The sequence below is a fragment of the Aspergillus ochraceoroseus genome, assembly GCF_002846915.1.
Source record: "Aspergillus ochraceoroseus IBT 24754 chromosome Unknown P175scaffold_3, whole genome shotgun sequence".
Lineage (NCBI taxonomy): Eukaryota > Fungi > Ascomycota > Eurotiomycetes > Eurotiales > Aspergillaceae > Aspergillus > Aspergillus ochraceoroseus.
Genome location: NW_024468478.1, coordinates 1183222 through 1199023, shown reverse-complemented (window position 1 = coordinate 1199023; position 15802 = coordinate 1183222). Strand labels below are relative to the sequence as shown.

Here is a 15802-nt window from a genome sequence, read left to right as displayed (position 1 = left end):
GGGTGGAAGGAATGAATGAGAGCGGAAGTAACTCCAAGCCTTGATGCTCCCGACCGAAAGAAAAGCGCCGTCAAAGTGGCTGGTGGGGAGCCAAGGTACAATCCCAGGTCGACAAATGGGGGAATGAGGGCGGAGAGGGGTGGAAATTGACCGGCGGCTCAACGAAAAGGGCTAAAGCGAGGACGGCGATCGGAGCAACGCTAGAGAAAGAGAGGTAGGGGGGCTGATGAAACGAAAGGAAAGGAGTTTCAAGATCAATGCGAGGGTCGTGGAAGATGCGCAGCCTAAACGATCGGGGAGGGGATGGATCAAAAAGCAGGCTGGAGATGATGACTTTGGATGGTGGATCTTGACGCCGGGTGTTGGGCTCTGGATGGTTGCCCTGCCGCTGGCCGCAAAGGGATAGCCGCTACAAGCGAGGTGGTGCCTGAGCGTTGAGGTGTTCTTTCAGGCAGAGATGGTATTGAACATTACCGTAATGGTACGCGGAATTACAAACTTACTGCCTCGTACGGAGTACCAGTTGTACTAAAGTACTCCTGGTAGGTACTACTACTACTACTAGACTTGCTCTATTGACAGATGAAACATCGAACTGAAGAAAGTATAGTTGAGGAGAATTTATCTGCGGATGAATATCTCATCTCATCTTCTTCCATGTCTTAGTTTGACAGATTTCTAAGTTTAGTATCGGATGTACTCCGTATTCCGTAGAGTCTCTTATTAAAGAAACTCAAGCTCTTCTTAGGTTTCCAACTTCACAGCCTCAACCTTGCTGGCACTCCCCTGCTCCTGGGGATTGAGGGCTCCAGCCCTTTCGAAATTCAAGCAGTGACGCACTTCCCGCGTGCGTGAGATTGTGGATAACCTGATACCAGGCCAGTCAAACCCTCCGAGTAACAGGCTACGCGGCCTCGGAAGGAGTTCTGAGCCAGTGGAGTTGTGCGGTTTCTGATGGGCAGAGTTTGTCCCATTCATTCCCATGCACGCCGACAAGAGGATGATAGACTTGACTTGCTTTTGGGCCACTTGACGAAGGGAGAAACTGGGGGAAGTCCGGCAACCCAATTGACGAGTAATTGCTTATTGTTCAGCTCCGGGGCCTGTATTTTGAGGTGTCAAGGATAGAGCATATTCAAGATGGAATCAGAAAATAATATTGCACAGTTGAGGGTAGGAATTTGTGCTCTGTAGGAATCTATGAAGTGAGACAACCTTCTGACTCGAGAGTGTGTGCGGTGAATTCCGAAATGCAGTCTTGGACGATTGATTCACTTCAGCTGCCACTGATCGGTCGATCCCATCCTTCTTTGCCTTTGATTACTACAAAACTCATCAGTAGTTAACTATAATAGTAATCAAAATCCATCGTCTTCTTCTTCTTCTTTCAAGAACTCCATAGAACCTGACTAAGGAAGGTATAAAAAGGTCAGCCTCGCGCATCTCGACCGCCTTCCAGAACGCCCCAAAAGCAATCAATCTATCCTCAGCAGTTACTTCAAGCAGTTAGGGGGAGGGGACTGTTCTCAGCTCGCTTTGCTTTTCCCCCTCCTTCCATCTCTTTTTCCCGATATTTCGGTTTCAGGTTCTCTCTCTCTCTCTCTTGAAATTTCCGTCAGCCCAGCGCCTGTTGGATCCTGCTCCATCTCGATTTCTGCCTGGGCTGTATCGATCCGATTGCCTTTTCCGTCTCCCCCGTGTTATCTCCAAAGGGGGTTCTTTCGTGGACGAGCCAACACTCATCAGGCGGGAAAACATGGCTCAACAACAGAATGACAATGTGATGCGAAGGTATGTGCGGGTATTTAAAAGAAAAAGAAAGAAAAAAAAAAAAGAAAAGAAAAGGCGCCAACTCGCGGGATTCTTTGTTTTCAGACAAAACCTGCCCCTACTTTTGGTTTCCTCTTCCCCCTCCCCCCGGGGTGTGTGGTCTGGTCTCTACAGCTGCTCTTCTCCACGTGTGGAACGGATGAGGTTCAGCCCTGTAAAGATTCTCTACTGACCTATCAATTCATGTAGAAAATTGGTTATTATTGGGGACGGCGCGTGTGGGAAAACTAGTCTTCTCAGTGTGTTTACCTTAGGGTACTTTCCTACAGTGAGTCCGGTACCTTTTGTCTCGATGAATAGATGGCTAACGTACCCTAGCATTATGTCCGTGATCCTTCCTTGCCTTGCAACCTAAATATCCTCTGATAATCATTAGGTCCCGACGGTGTTCGAAAGTTACGTGACGGACTGCAGAGTGGACGGTCGCTCAGTGCAGCTAGCGTTGTGGGATACAGCTGGTCAAGAAGATTACGAGCGACTACGACCGTTGGCATATTCGAAGGCGCATGTCATTCTGATTGGCTTTGCAGTAGACACACCAGATTCGCTCGAGAACGTTAGGATCAAGGTAAGCTTTCCGCCATACTATTCTACCTGCCGGTCTAACAGAAGCAGTGGATCGAAGAAGCGAACGAACGATGCCCCGGCGTCCCTATAATACTAGTTGGGTTGAAGAAAGACCTCCGGGAAAACCCCGGCGCGATCGAAGAGATGAGAAAGAAGTCGCTACGATTTGTGACGCCCAAGGAAGGAAGTGAAACGGCCACGCAAATCAAGGCCAGAAAGTACCTTGAGTGCTCGTCCCTAACGGGCGAGGGAGTCGACGACGTCTTCGAAGCCGCCACCCGTGCTGCCCTTTTGACATTTGACCAGCGCAAAACATCGTGCTGCATTGTGCTATGACGAACATGACCAACTTTGCCTTACTTCAACCTTCGGATTCTCTCGACTTTGATATACTTATATATATCAGCGTACCAGCGACGAAGCTTCTTTGTATTGATTGATTGATTGATTGATTGGATTTTCCGATGTCTTTCTGCGCCCATTTTTCCTCCATACCTACGTTTTGTCGATTGTGTTAGATTGGATCTGCCGGAACAAAAATGGAGGAGGATGGAGGAATGCTGTTTGTTGGTTGATGATTGGCACTTCACACTTCACACTTGATATCTGATACTTGATCCTTGCTATATTTTGCATTTTTGGCGTTTGGGTGGGGTTTTCTTTTCTCGCGACGAGATTATTGATGTCTGCGATTCTGCCACCATTCATTCCATTCCATTCCTTTTTTTTTTTTTTCTTTTTTCTTTTCTGCAACGATATCTTTCCCGGATACCCTTTGGTGGCTTTGTTACGGGTAGGTGCACTCCGAGTTCTCTCCTTATGTCGTTGTCTTAGCCTGTCATTAAAAGTCACCTTTCTCTCTCTCTCTCTCTCTCTTACTTTTATAATGTAACCACTTGTTTCAAACCAAGTAAAATACAATCATACTATACAGTCACAATCCCAAGCCTGGGTACATGGTACGTACATACATAAGTTTAAACCAACTTAACAATAATACTTTAGTAACACTCCACACTCATACAAAAGAGCGACTCGGAACGCCCACCCCCCCCCCTCCCCCCAACCATTTCCCTTCCACTCAAAACAAAGTCCCCCCCCCCCCCCTTGGAAATTATAGGCCGGCGGGGGAACAAAAAGGGAAACGAAACGAAGAAAGAAAAGGAATCAATCACTTCTTCTCCATCCTCTTCCACTCATGATTCCAGCCCTCCCTTGACGGCGCCTCCGTCTGCAACCGCCCATACTCAATCGGAAACATATCCTGAAACACCTTGGTCTTAATCATGCTCTTGCGGAACAACCTGCCGCCGTCGCCCGCGCCCGTGCGCAGCTCCTCACAAGCCGCCGACATCGCCTGCCACTGGCGCTGGAGCTCGAGTTGCTGCGCCTTTCGCGACTGCGATTGGTATAGTTGCCAAGCACGGTGGATTGTCCAGTGGCGGAGGAAACGGGTGCGAGAGAAGCGTAGGGGACGGGGTGTTAAAGGGTGGTGGAGGAAGTAACGAATAAGAGCTGGAAAAAAAAAAAAAAAAAAAATTTCAAGTGAGTGTCATGGTTAGCTTTCTTTCTTTCTTTTTGATGAATCCAATTTGGGGGACGATAATGGGATATGGCATGTGGAAACTAACTGATTCTCTTATCTATCCTGGGAGCATTGCCCTTTCGTTTCAGGAGAGAAGACGTGCTCGAGAACGGTCTTGTTGCTGGTGCTTGCTGGGTAGAAGAAGAACCTGTGGTGGAAGGCAGAGCCGAAATGACACGCGAGACCGACGGCCGGAACGTCGTCTGGGACAGCGGGATTTTGAAAACATTCGCCAGGGAGGCGAGCACAGGCGAGAGCGACCGCATGATGAGTGTGCTCGGAGGTGGGTGTGGGGTTGAATTGGGATTGGAGAGAGGAGAAATAAAGGGTGGTGGTGATGGATGATGGGATTTCGGAGTACTGAGACTAAGGCACGGAACTACGTTTTCGGGGGCGGAAGGGGGTTGGTTGTTAGGCGCGCGCTAACTACAGTAGCTAACTGAGTTGTAAGCGCCGCAATTGGAACTACCTGTTAGGGCTTTTGTTGATTTAACTAGACAAATTTTCAGATGGAATGCATGATCAGATTGAGAATTATAATATATCATTTTTACTACCATGGTATGCGTCCAGAGATATGTAGCAGAAAAAGTCCCTGTTTTAAAGAGTGTATCGCCCAGGAAGTCCACCAGAAACGCCTACAATGCAGCATCACACAATTATCATAAGAAGAAGAAGAAGAAGAAGAAGAAACAAAAAAAAAAAAACTCCGACTCAAAGGCTACCGCCCAACCTGCTTCTTCGTTCGGTCATAGTTTAGCACCTTGCGTCGTCGATGAGACTGCGCAAGCTTCCATCGACAGTAAAGAACAAGTGCATCTTTGAGAAGTACAAAGACACACCCGCCGATCACGCTTCGCCCCCATCGGGTTTGTAGCAGGCCAGGTCTTCCCCGTTCGAGAGCCGACACTGTCGTCCATGACTTGGGCAGAACATACTTGAGAAGCCCTCCCATGGAAGCCGAGATGGCCGGAAACGCAAGTGCCCCGAGAATAATATCCGCCAGGCTATTTGTTTCATGGATCAGATTGTCCCGTTGGCCAAGCCCCAGTGCCTGGCCGTTGATTCCACCACCTTGATTCTGTCCTTGCCCAAGTTGCTGTCCGTCGCCTTCAGCTCCTAATCCAAGAGCTTCCGGAGGCTCAACGTTATTGTTTCCCATTCCCACTTGGAACTCCAGGTCAAATTCCATCAAGATCTGTCCGTTCCCATCTGCTGGTATTGGATCGGGCTCGGGATGATTGGGCGGCGCATTATCGTCAAATTCATTTATGTCCGCCTGACGTGGCTGTACCTCTGCGATCCACCTTCTCTCCAATTTCCCAAACAGTCTGTCATAAATCGCACCATAGAAACTTTTCACGTAAGGAAGCGCTGCGAATGTCACGGCAGCGCTAGGAGGCCAAAGGTCGAGATCAGGTTCGTGTCCGGGAGTATGGGTGGCGAAAAACAAGACGGGGATGGCGGGGAGCAGGCCCTCGGCATAGCGGGTGCGCGAGAAGATTAGCACCAAGGGAATGAGGGGTAGGCCGAGATTCAGACCCGAGTTCCAAGTGCCGTCCGCGGCTTCTTCCAGGATATGCTTGGCCTCTTCGGTCCCAAAAACAAAATACATAGAATACACTCCGTGGGCACAGCATCCGGCCCAAACCGTGCCGGCCAGCGTGAACACCATCCCCGGGAGAATTAGCCGGCCCGCAATCTGCTCCACCATGCGCACAACATCCACAATGTAGCTCCGCGGGCGCGTGACCACGATCTCAGTCTTGCATTGCGGACAGACCATCTTCGCATTGTGGCCGTTGCGCTTGCGGGAGCGCGGGTTCTCCAAGTCCGCAAGCCAGTCGAGCAGACAGGCTTCGTGGGCCGTCAAAGCGCACGGACAAGGCGATCGCCATTCGGAATTTAGGGGGGTGTCTTCTGTCTCATCAGTATAACAGATCCAGCATTTACGAGGTTCTTCGACATCGTGCGACGGGGAGCCAGAGCCCACGGCCTCCAGGACATGGGCTGGAGCTTTGCCGTTGGATGTTTCTGCTTGGTCTGCACCGGGCTTATTCAAAACCACGGTCTCCTTATCCTCTGTCGATTCGGGGGACGTGTGGCCATTGGGATGGTCGTGATTAAGCTCTGGCGTTACGCTATCCTCCCAGGCGGTGGACGACGAGGCATCAGAGGGCCGGGTTCTGCCTGAGGCCGAATAACTGGGAAGAGAGGCCATGGTCGCAGAAGAAGAAACGTGGGGTTGAATAGCAGTACTTAGAGAAGAGAAGAAGAGCACAGCATCCTGGGTTGGGGATGATAAACAGCTTAAAGACCTCTCATATATTTTGGATGTGGGTGGAGGAGGAAGAAGAATGACGGAAGGAGGGAGGTAGGTAGGTAGATAGATTTCCGAGGCGAAGGCAAAAAAGCAATTCACTTGTAATGTACCGGAGAGGTGTTTTGAGAGGAATGGGGGGTTGAGAATTTGGGTTCCGTCAGCGCCCTCCCACCAGTGAACTAGTTAACTAGTTAGTTAGCAGTTAATAATAATGATGATGATGATAATACTAATAATACAGAGAGGTATTGCGTAGTGAGTGAGCGAACTAAAAATGGCAACTTTGACCTGCTCGGATGCGAACCGCGGCTATCGAGATGTTGTCACGTGATAATCCACAGGCGGATGGCCAACGTCAAGAGAGGAGACGAGAAAAATAATCCAGGATGAATACGAGATGGAAATTGAAAGGAGAGAGGGAGAGAGAAAGCAAGTCCTTGTCATATATGCCTTTTGAATTTTTCCAAGATGCGGAACACTCGCAACAGATACTACACATCAACAACCAACTGGGCAACATTATATACATGGCAAAACCAAGGCAAACTTTTTTTGGCCGGTCAGATCCCAATGAACCAGCCAAAAAATAGGAAAATAAAAAAAAAATACGTAACAGAAAAGGTAGGGAGCACTGAATGGAAATACAGGAATAAGACAAACTCTGCAGGAATGCATTGGAATGAAGTTCGTGGATAAAGACAAGACATCCCCCACATCTTACCCGAAGGAAGCACATCCTCGTGAATAAGACCGGGTGAGATTTTTGGGGGAGTGCAGAGGTCGCTAGCGTTTTCAGAACCCGCCAGAAAACGCTGTGGATATCAATGGAGATCGGATCAGGAGGCACTTTGGGTAACTACTCAATAATCGGTTGTTGAAAAGTCATCATGGGGCGCTGGGAGAGTGGTTTAAACGTTCACATTCCTTTTCTTCATCAGGGCCTTTCGCTCCTTTTCCTTGGCTATACAGGTGAAAAAAAAAAAAAAAAAATTAGCATTCGAAGGGGAATAGTAGATCAGCATTAGGGAAGCTTACCTTCGTCAAAGACGAGGAACTCGTGCAGAGCACTGCCACCGGGAACCATAGGCAGCACAGGCACCTTGCGGTCAGTAAACACCTCCAGCAGAGCAGGGCCCTCGCTTTCGATCAACCACTTCAGTTTGGCTTCCACGTCCGAGGGATGGGTACAACGGTCAGCAGCAACACCCATGGACTGAGCCAGGGGAACGAAGTCGGGGTTCTTCTGGTGAGTATGGGAGTAGCGGTCCTCGTAGAACAAGTTCTGCCATTGGGTCACCATGCCCTGTTCTTCGTTGTTCAGGAGGAGGACCTTGACACCAATGTTGAACTGGGCAGCGGTGGAGAGCTCGGTCAGAGTCATGTTGAACGAGGCATCCCCATCAATGTCGATAACCAAACAGTCAGGGCGGGCAACCTTGGCTCCAATGGCAGCAGGGAGACCGAATCCCATGGTGCCAAGACCACCGGAGGTGATCATGGTGCGAGGCTGACGCCAGCGGAAGTGCTGCGCGGCCCACATCTGGTGCTGACCGACACCGGTAGTGATGATGGTGCGGTCCTTCATGTGAGCGGTGAGATCGCTCAGCTTCTCGATCAGGGCCTGGGGCTTGATGGGGCCATCGGCGGCTTGCTTCTCGTACAGGGAGAAGGGGAATCGGGCCTTCCAGTCATTGATCTGGGCGAACCACTCTGGTCGCTCGGCGACGGGTTCGACCTGGGGAAGGAGGAGGCGGATGTTTTCCGCGCAGTCACCCTCCACAGCTTCGGTGGCCTCGACGATCTTGTTGATGTTCTTGGGCATGATCTCAAAGTGGACGATACCACCACGGCCCTCGGAGGCGGCGAGCTTGGCCTGGGGCGCAAACCTGGAAACGTTGCCAGTCACGCGGTCATCGAATCGAGCACCCACGGCAATGATCAGGTCGGCCTCTTGCATGGCCATGTTGGCATAGGCAGAACCGTGCATACCCAGCATGTGCAGTGCCTTGGGGTCAAGCTCATCGAAGCCACCCAGACCCTGCAGAGTAGTAGTGACGGGAATGCAAGCTTTGTCAGCCAGCTCTTTCAGGAGCTGGGGGCCCTCGGGCTGTGCAAGAATACCCTGACCGACGTAAAGGATAGGTTTCTTAGCCACGTTGACCAGGCTGGACACACGCTTGATAGTGTTCTGGAGCTGCTTCATGCTCAATTCGCGGGCGGCAATCGTGGCAGCGCTCGGGAGGGAGGGGATAGTGCTGTTCATGGGGATAGATTTGCGGAGGATGCCAGCGGTGATATCCTTGGGGAGATCGACCAGGACAGGGCCGGGGCGGCCGCTTGTCGCGATTTCGAAGGCTTCCTGAATGCGGCGGGGGAGTTCGGCGACGGACTTGACCATAACATTCCATTTCGTGCAAGCCCGGGAGATCCCAATCACGTCGGCTTCCTGGAAAGAATCGGTACCGATAGAGGTGGTGGGGACCTGACCGCAGAAAACGACCATGGGGGTACCGTCGGAGAGAGCGTCCTGCATGGGGGTAATGACATTGGTAGCACCAGGACCAGAGGTAACGAGGACAACCCCGGGATTTCCTGAAGCACGGGCATAGCCTTCAGCCATGTGGCCCGCACCCTGCTCGTGTCGGGGAAGGACGAAGTCAAAGTGCTTGGAGTTGTAAATGGCATCGAAAACCGGGAGAATAGCACCGCCAGGGTATCCAACTGTTCAAGGAGACAGAATCAGGACCTTTCTTTTTTTTTTCTTTTTGGTTGGCTCATCTGGGGGGGGGGGAATCGGATGACTCACAGATGTGCTTCACACCCAGACGCAGCATCATCTCATGGAAAATTTCACCACCGCTGAGACCAACGAAACTATCACAGCCGCAAGACCGCTCAATTAGATTGGATCTTACAATTACAACACCACAGAGACAGCATTGGGGAAGAAAAACATACGAATCGTCCAACTCGGGGAGCTGTCGATTTTGGAGCGGTGACACCTCATTCCGGGTGGGTTCTTGATTGAAGGCGGGACTGGGGCTAGGTCTGACATTTCTGGAGAGGGTACACCTCGGATTAGCAAGGCAATTGTGGTGTTGAGGCGAAATTGAAGCTGGGAGAGAAAGAGAAGGCAGCTCACGTAGCGGGAGCGGTAGCTGTGCTCTGACCGCGCTTCTGAGTCTTAAAGCGGTGGGGCGTTAGAGCGGCGGCGACAGAGGAAGAGGTGAAAGATCTGGTGCCAGCAGGGAAACTCCTGTGGTAGTGGAGAGCGCGCAGGGCGGTTTTTGATGGTCTTAGAGGCATCATCATGGTAGCTGTGACGGCTGCCAGGCCAGTCTCGGGGGGGGGGGAGAGGAGGGGATTGCAAGAGACAAATGAGAGATCAAAAGGACAAAGAAAGGGAAATAAAAAGAAAACCAGGACGAGGACAGAGAAAATGAGTAAACTCTTGAGCCAAACCGGCCTTAAAGTCAGTTTCCAGTCACTTTTTTTGAAAGTGACTAAGACGAGGGTGACCGATTTCGGACTAGGGCCCTGTTGGTCACAGAATACACGTTCTGCTATTGGTCGAGCCTCCGATGATCGGCCAGTCACGAGACCGGGCCGGTCCTATATAAGGAGTGACTTAGAGACCTGCTTTACAAAACTACCAACTATACGAATATCAAGCATATGGTATACCCTACAAGGTAGGCGAGACACTTACTCCGTTAGGTAGGTCATCTCATCACCGATCCCGGAGGATCCAAATCTATATCCTCAAATGCACGTACATCCCAACTCGGTGTCTGCTGTCAAGAATCCTATTTGATCCCGATAGACAGGAGAACAATTCCGTACATGGTAACCTGAATGTAGGGAGACGGGAATATATTAAATTCCCCTCCTGCATGTAAGGCCTGGGATGAGGACTGGATTCTGCATAATCATCCCATTCGGTAGACATCGAGCGAGGTAGTTGATACAGAGTATATAGACTCAGCAGTGGAGGTATTTACTCGACTAACGGAGACCAATGGAATAAATAGTGAGGATTTATACAGAACCATCGGCTAATTTTATATTCAGCTGTGATTATTTAGCCGGGTGAATCCAGCACTCGAACTGCTATACAGGAATTCAGGGATGAAATATTCCATCGGGTAAATCACCAGAATCTCTTTCGGTATCATGACCTTGAAATAAATATGAGCCCACCTGGATTTCCCCGCCAATCAACTCCAAAATGCTCTCTCTAACTCATCCGGCTGGGGTTGTGACTTCATTTCCCCTCCGGTTCTCTTTTGTTTTCCTCTTCTCTCCTCTTCTTCCCTCCCCTCTAATATAAAGTGGTTGTGCCCGGTATCGACTATTGACCCCACCTTTCATCATGATCGTCCCCCAAACCGAATCCATTGCTGAGGTTTATGCGACCGACGAGGTCTCTGCCACCTCCGTCGCCCCCCAACACCAGAAGCGCTTCAATCATTTGATCTCTCAATTTTACAAGCTCTACTCCCACCGTCCAGATTTTGTTGCCCGCAGTCCTGGTCGTGTGAACATCATCGGAGAGCATATCGACTACAACCTATATGACGTCCTCCCCACCGCTGTGAGCGTCGACGTAATTATCGCCGTCAAGGTGGGCGTCCCCTCGACCGGCTCGGAATCCGTCGTGAAGATTTCCAATGTCAATCCGGAAAAGTTCCCCACGCGCGAGTTTACTATACCCAAGGACTCCGAGATCGAAATCGACCCCAAGAAGCACGAGTGGGTGAACTACTTCAAGGCGGGATTGTTGGGGGCATTGAAGTTCCTGCGTAAGACCAAGGCAGATGGCTCCTTTGTCCCCGCGAGTATGGAGGTGCTGTTGGATGGAAACGTGCCCCCTGGTGGTGGAATTTCTAGCAGTGCAGCCTTTGTCTGCGCCAGTACATTGGCGGTCCTGAAGGCCAACAACCACAATGTCTCCAAGCAGGACTTGCTTGACCTAGCGGTTGTCTCTGAGCGCGCAGTGGGCGTGTATTCAGGAGGGTATGTCCTTGAAAAAAAAAAAAAAGAAAGAAAGAAAAGAAAAGAAAAGAAAAGAAAAGAAAAATGTCCCTCCCCAGCTGGTTGATAAACTAATTAATTATCCCTCAGTATGGACCAAGCGGCCTCCATCTTCTCCCGCCGAGGATACCTCCTCTACACTCAATTCTTCCCCAACTTTGAAGTCCAGCACGTCCCCGTCCCCAAAGCCGAAGAGGAACTTACTTTCCTGATGGCACAAAGCTTCGTCACCTCCAACAAAGCCGAAACCGCCCCGCGCCACTACAACCTCCGCGTCGCCGAATGCACCCTCGCCTCCGTCGTCCTCGCCGCCCAGAACGGCCTCAGACTCCCCAAGGACAGCAGCTCTCTGGGCTACAGCCTCCGCACCTTCCACAACGAGCTCATGCGCAAGGAAGGCCGTCTCGGCGACCCCCTCGAGTACCAAATCGACTCCGTCATCCAGGCTACCCTGGAAACCCTCACCCAGGAACAGGGCTACACGAGGGAAGAGATGGCCCAGCTGATAGGCATCACCACCCCCGAGCTTGAAGCGAAATACCTCTCCTCGTTCCCCGTACAGGCGGAGCGCTTTCTCCTCCGCCAGCGCGCGCTGCACTGTTTCACCGAGGCCCGCCGCGTGCTAGACTTCAAGGCCTGTCTGGCCAAGGCGCATGTCCTGGATGACAGACGCATCCGATATCTCGGTCAATTGCTGAACGAGTCCCAGGCTTCCTGCCGCGATGCATATGATTGCAGTGCCCCGCAGGTCGATGAGATCTGTGATATTGCGCGTCGTGCCGGGACATGGGGGAGTCGGTTGACCGGTGCGGGATGGGGCGGTTGTACCGTTCACATGCTACCGCAGTCCAAGGTTGAGGCCGTCACGAAGGCCCTGACAGAAGAGTACTATTTGAAGTACTTTCCTGATATTAGTGAGGAGAAGCTAGCGCAGGCGATGGTTATCAGTAAGCCTTCTAACGGGTCATTTCTGTAAGTCTTTCTCTCTCTCTCTCTCTCTCTCTCTCTCTCTCTCTCTCTCTCTCTCTTTCATGAAAACGGCGATGGTTTGCGATGTACTTGCTAATCTCGTTTAGGGTTACGGGAGCCGCCATTTCTCAAGTCGAGATCTGAGTTGAGTCTCAGAATGGAATTATTAAAAATAACAACAAATAAAAAAAATATATATATATAAAAGCATTTAATCTGTTGAAAACCACTGCAATGGAATGATGATGATGATGATGATAATGATGATATTCCAGTTCTTGTGTTGAGTATTGTCATCACCACCTATCAGCTCATTCCAGTATTAGTACAAGGTGAGAACCGTCCTTACTATTCTAACTCTCTAGACTTTCTTCTTCTTCTTCAATCCCCCCCTCCCCTCGTCTGTCTACTCTGAACGATGGCTGGCCCCTTTTTATTGTCGGAAATTGCGGCTAAATTCCATGATGACATGATAATTCGCCGAGTTCGTGCCATCCCACTGTATACACAACAACCCTTTTAGCTGCTTCAACTAGAGGGCGGGTTTTTCGAAGTGCCCAAACTAGGCATGAGATCTCTAGTTCTGTGGGCCAATAGCCTTTCTCCGCTTTCGTTAAAGCCCGACTGAGGAAAAGAATTGGGTTGACTTGTGTTCTGGGTGGCAATCCGTTCGAGTCAGGATATTGCTTGGAGTAGAAAGGGTCTGAACCAACTGCACAATTTCTTCCTGTGTTGGTATAGGGTACTGATCTGGCTCTGTATATTTCGGCGATGGATGCTTGTAAATTCTTCTACCAGTGGTCTGTTAGGAGAGACCATCGCAAACGACTAGCAATAGGCAGTCAACCGAGGGCAAGAAATTTTTAATGTTGCCATAATGGGTTTTATTAATTCTGTGCCATAGGTGCAACGACAGATGGATCTTCAGCTCCGTGAATTTGTTGCCTTTTGTCGTGCCTATATCGACGACATTGTTGTTGCATCCCGATCCTTGGAACGAACATATGGATGCATGCTGTATTTACTCTTTACAGGTCATGCTTGGTCTGTAGTCTCATGCAGCCCGGCGGGAGTACAAGGTCATTTTTTTCAGAGGAGATTTGTCAACGATGAGAGACGAGACTTCTTGTTATCGAAAATTTGTAATTCTTCCCAGTTGCTGGTGAATACTGCGTGCATAAGATTTGGTTTCGGTATCTCCAAACTTTTCGTCCTCTCGCAAGCTGTCAACGACATGAATTTTCGTGATTGGCGATATTTCGCCGTGCTTGAGTTTGTCCCGGTAATGCTATGTAATGCAAAGTCAGTTAATCGAGTCTGTCCCACTATTTAAACTACTACCAAGCTACCAAAAACGCATCGATTGTCTCGAAAATCAGTGGAGCAAGAGGGTAGGATCTACCTTGCTGTACAAGCCTTGATAAATAGTAAAATTAATTCCAAGTATTCATGATGCAGGAACTATTTATCGTTAACGTGCCTCGATCTACCCTCTTTAATCGCCTATAGGGCTAATTAAAAGTCAATTTCACAGGTCCTCACATTCTAGTTGTAATATATGTCTAACTTAGCTAGCGATGCGGAGATCTCTGCTTCCCAAAGGTTTTCATCCACAACAGAGACTGGATTATGAACAGATGAGGTCCCTGTTTTGCGGCAGAGGCTTCCTCGAACTCGAGAGTACGTAAGTAATGTCTCCATTGCCATGTGCACATGGTGCGATCTGAGATCGTTCCCCCGGGCGGGGGGGGGGGGGGGGGTTCTTTGCTCTCGAGCTAGTTAGTAGCTTAGGAGTGGTCAACTTTGCTTGATAACAGAGGCAATGAATGACTGGGACTTCTCCCATCGATTCCGACCTAGAGATCTAGGAATCCTTATTAGGCCATATGATGTAGGAGGTGTCAAAATCCCATCTCTGCGCAGAGAGTGTTTGTATATTACCCGTCCAAAGCAGAGGTAGACGATATAACATAGCCATACCCATAGCCATAACTAGACTTAAGACTTCTTCTTAGCCACAGTCGCCTTTCCGAAAAAGTCACTCATCTTCTTCATCCCCGTTGTATTGACTTTTTTCAACTCCCTTACCCCACGCGACTCCCCGGCCTTCTTCTTCTTCTCTTCTTCCTCCTTACGGCGTTTCTTTTCAGCCCGGGACTCCGCAACATCGTCGTCGTCCTCTGCTGTTCGCTTGAGGCTGAAATCGCCTAGCGATCGAGACGCGAGCGCTTCCGCGCGCAACCCAGCAAGGTATTTGAGATGGGCGTGCAGAGGTTCAAAGTTGATAGGGGTCTCCGGGGCAGCAAGCATCGCGTCGAGTTTTGCGCTTAACTCGGGAGAGGCATATGAGTTTTTCAGGAAGGTGAGGGCGGTTGAGATCCGCTGGAGGCGGACTATGGAGTCCGGGCATGTTGGTTGCTCGGGGAGTTGCTCTGTGACTGAGGTTGGTGTTGACGTTGACGTTGAATCGCTCGTAGGCGTGGATACTGATGTTGTTGAAGCAGTAGCAGTGGCAGTGGCAATTATTGTGGACTGGGTTTCTTTAACATCTTTGCCTTCTGGGGATTCGCTTTCTTTTTCCTCATCTTTTGCTACGGTTGCTGAAGTAGTAGAAGATTCACCGTTCGTGCTAGCGTCATTCCGTGAAACTGACATAAGCGGCATAGCGAGAGCTTGCTTCACGAATCGCTCTTCCAAACTACATGGGAGACCCTGCGAGGACATGCGCTCTGCCTTGCTCAGTAATTCCCGAAGGAGCTTTGCCTCGCTAAATCGGAACATTTTTTCGTCGCCCGCTTCCACGGAGTCGCAGACCGCATCTACACGGCGGAGCAGCGTCTCCCTGAACGTCTCATTGTAGAGAATGTCCCGTAGATGCTTGGATAGGTCGTCTCGAGAGTCGATAATATCGTCCAGCGGTTGGAAGAGTCTCTTGCCTTGATTCGCAGCGGAGGTCGAGGGAGGGGCGAGGAGCGGGATCATAAAGAAAAGGGCATCTATCGGTGTTGCAACTAGGAGTTTAGCTGATTTGGCGATTGCGCCCTCGTTGTTGCCATTGTTGCTGGAACTGGATGTGAAAGAATAGAGGATACTCCGCGGATCCTGCGCAGGGGTTGTGACAACGGTGATCTCGTACACGCCTAGTTTGGGGCAAAAGAAATAGCGCGTCGGTTCGTCTGTTCGTGGGTTGGGTAAAGTAATAAATCTGGCATCTGGACTGGCAGAGGAAGGAAGGATGAATGTTTTGCTGGGCTTCACGGGGGTCGGTTTGGAGGATTCTAGAGGTTCCGATGGGGGAGCGGAGGCTCGAGTTCGCATATTGAAGACTCGGAGAATAACTTGGGGACAGTTCAGTTCAAAGGTTTGACATGTGTTTCTTTCTTTCTTTCTTTCTTTTGCAGTGGAGATGGATGCCAATCAGCAAGACTTGGTGAGTACTTGGATAGAGGAACGCGTTCTTTTTCCCCTTCATTTCGGACGCGACACGCGCCTTT

The 15802-nt window shown here is 50.2% G+C and overlaps 8 protein-coding genes across 8 annotated transcripts; 2 read left to right on the top strand and 6 right to left on the bottom strand.

Moving 5' to 3' along the window:
• Nucleotides 1-70: 70 nt before the first annotated feature.
• Nucleotides 71-984, bottom strand: P175DRAFT_0531195 (uncharacterized protein; the record flags this gene model as incomplete). Its single annotated transcript, XM_040899850.1, has 2 exons — nt 71-409; nt 763-984. The coding sequence occupies 2 exons, from the start codon at nt 982-984 to the stop codon at nt 71-73; spliced, it is 561 nt and encodes a 186-aa protein (XP_040753069.1).
• A 386-nt stretch (nt 985-1370) lies between these two features.
• rho2 (putative Rho GTPase Rho 2) lies at nt 1371-2813 on the top strand. The gene is made up of 5 exons (XM_040892556.1): nt 1371-1791; nt 2020-2098; nt 2149-2154; nt 2207-2398; nt 2446-2813. Exons 1-5 carry the CDS (start codon nt 1757-1759, stop codon nt 2731-2733), a joined length of 600 nt encoding a protein of 199 aa, XP_040753068.1. The 5' UTR covers nt 1371-1756; the 3' UTR covers nt 2734-2813.
• Nucleotides 2814-3568: 755 nt separating this feature from the next.
• On the bottom strand, nt 3569-4391 carry P175DRAFT_0477072 (mitochondrial 54S ribosomal protein mL40; the record flags this gene model as incomplete). The annotated part of the gene is made up of 2 exons (XM_040895305.1): nt 4029-4391; nt 3569-3912 (listed from the first exon to the last, which is right to left on the bottom strand). The coding sequence occupies exons 1-2, from the start codon at nt 4246-4248 to the stop codon at nt 3569-3571; spliced, it is 564 nt and encodes a 187-aa protein (XP_040753067.1). The 5' UTR covers nt 4249-4391.
• Nucleotides 4392-4703: 312 nt separating this feature from the next.
• P175DRAFT_0435450 (RING finger domain protein) lies at nt 4704-6203 on the bottom strand (the record flags this gene model as incomplete). The annotated part of the gene is made up of 1 exon (XM_040893731.1): nt 4704-6203. One exon carries the CDS (start codon nt 6201-6203, stop codon nt 4704-4706), a length of 1500 nt encoding a protein of 499 aa, XP_040753066.1.
• A 203-nt stretch (nt 6204-6406) lies between these two features.
• Nucleotides 6407-7127, bottom strand: P175DRAFT_0194957 (uncharacterized protein). Its single transcript, XM_040892555.1, has 2 exons — nt 6536-7127; nt 6407-6484 (listed from the first exon to the last, which is right to left on the bottom strand). Exon 1 carries the CDS (start codon nt 7039-7041, stop codon nt 6661-6663), a length of 381 nt encoding a protein of 126 aa, XP_040753065.1. The 5' UTR covers nt 7042-7127; the 3' UTR covers nt 6407-6484; nt 6536-6660.
• Nucleotides 7128-7213: 86 nt separating this feature from the next.
• On the bottom strand, nt 7214-9617 carry P175DRAFT_0492308 (acetolactate synthase catalytic subunit; the record flags this gene model as incomplete). The annotated part of the gene is made up of 5 exons (XM_040895882.1): nt 7214-7266; nt 7341-9026; nt 9112-9179; nt 9264-9362; nt 9448-9617. The coding sequence occupies 5 exons, from the start codon at nt 9615-9617 to the stop codon at nt 7214-7216; spliced, it is 2076 nt and encodes a 691-aa protein (XP_040753064.1).
• A 1060-nt stretch (nt 9618-10677) lies between these two features.
• On the top strand, nt 10678-12452 carry P175DRAFT_0492307 (galactokinase galE; the record flags this gene model as incomplete). Its single annotated transcript, XM_040895881.1, has 3 exons — nt 10678-11321; nt 11430-12311; nt 12416-12452. 3 exons carry the CDS (start codon nt 10678-10680, stop codon nt 12450-12452), a joined length of 1563 nt encoding a protein of 520 aa, XP_040753063.1.
• Nucleotides 12453-14051: 1599 nt separating this feature from the next.
• P175DRAFT_0500550 (uncharacterized protein) lies at nt 14052-15725 on the bottom strand. The gene has a single exon (XM_040896981.1). The coding sequence runs from the start codon at nt 15624-15626 to the stop codon at nt 14307-14309; it is 1320 nt and encodes a 439-aa protein (XP_040753062.1). The 5' UTR covers nt 15627-15725; the 3' UTR covers nt 14052-14306.
• Between the last annotated feature and the right edge of the window lie 77 nt (nt 15726-15802).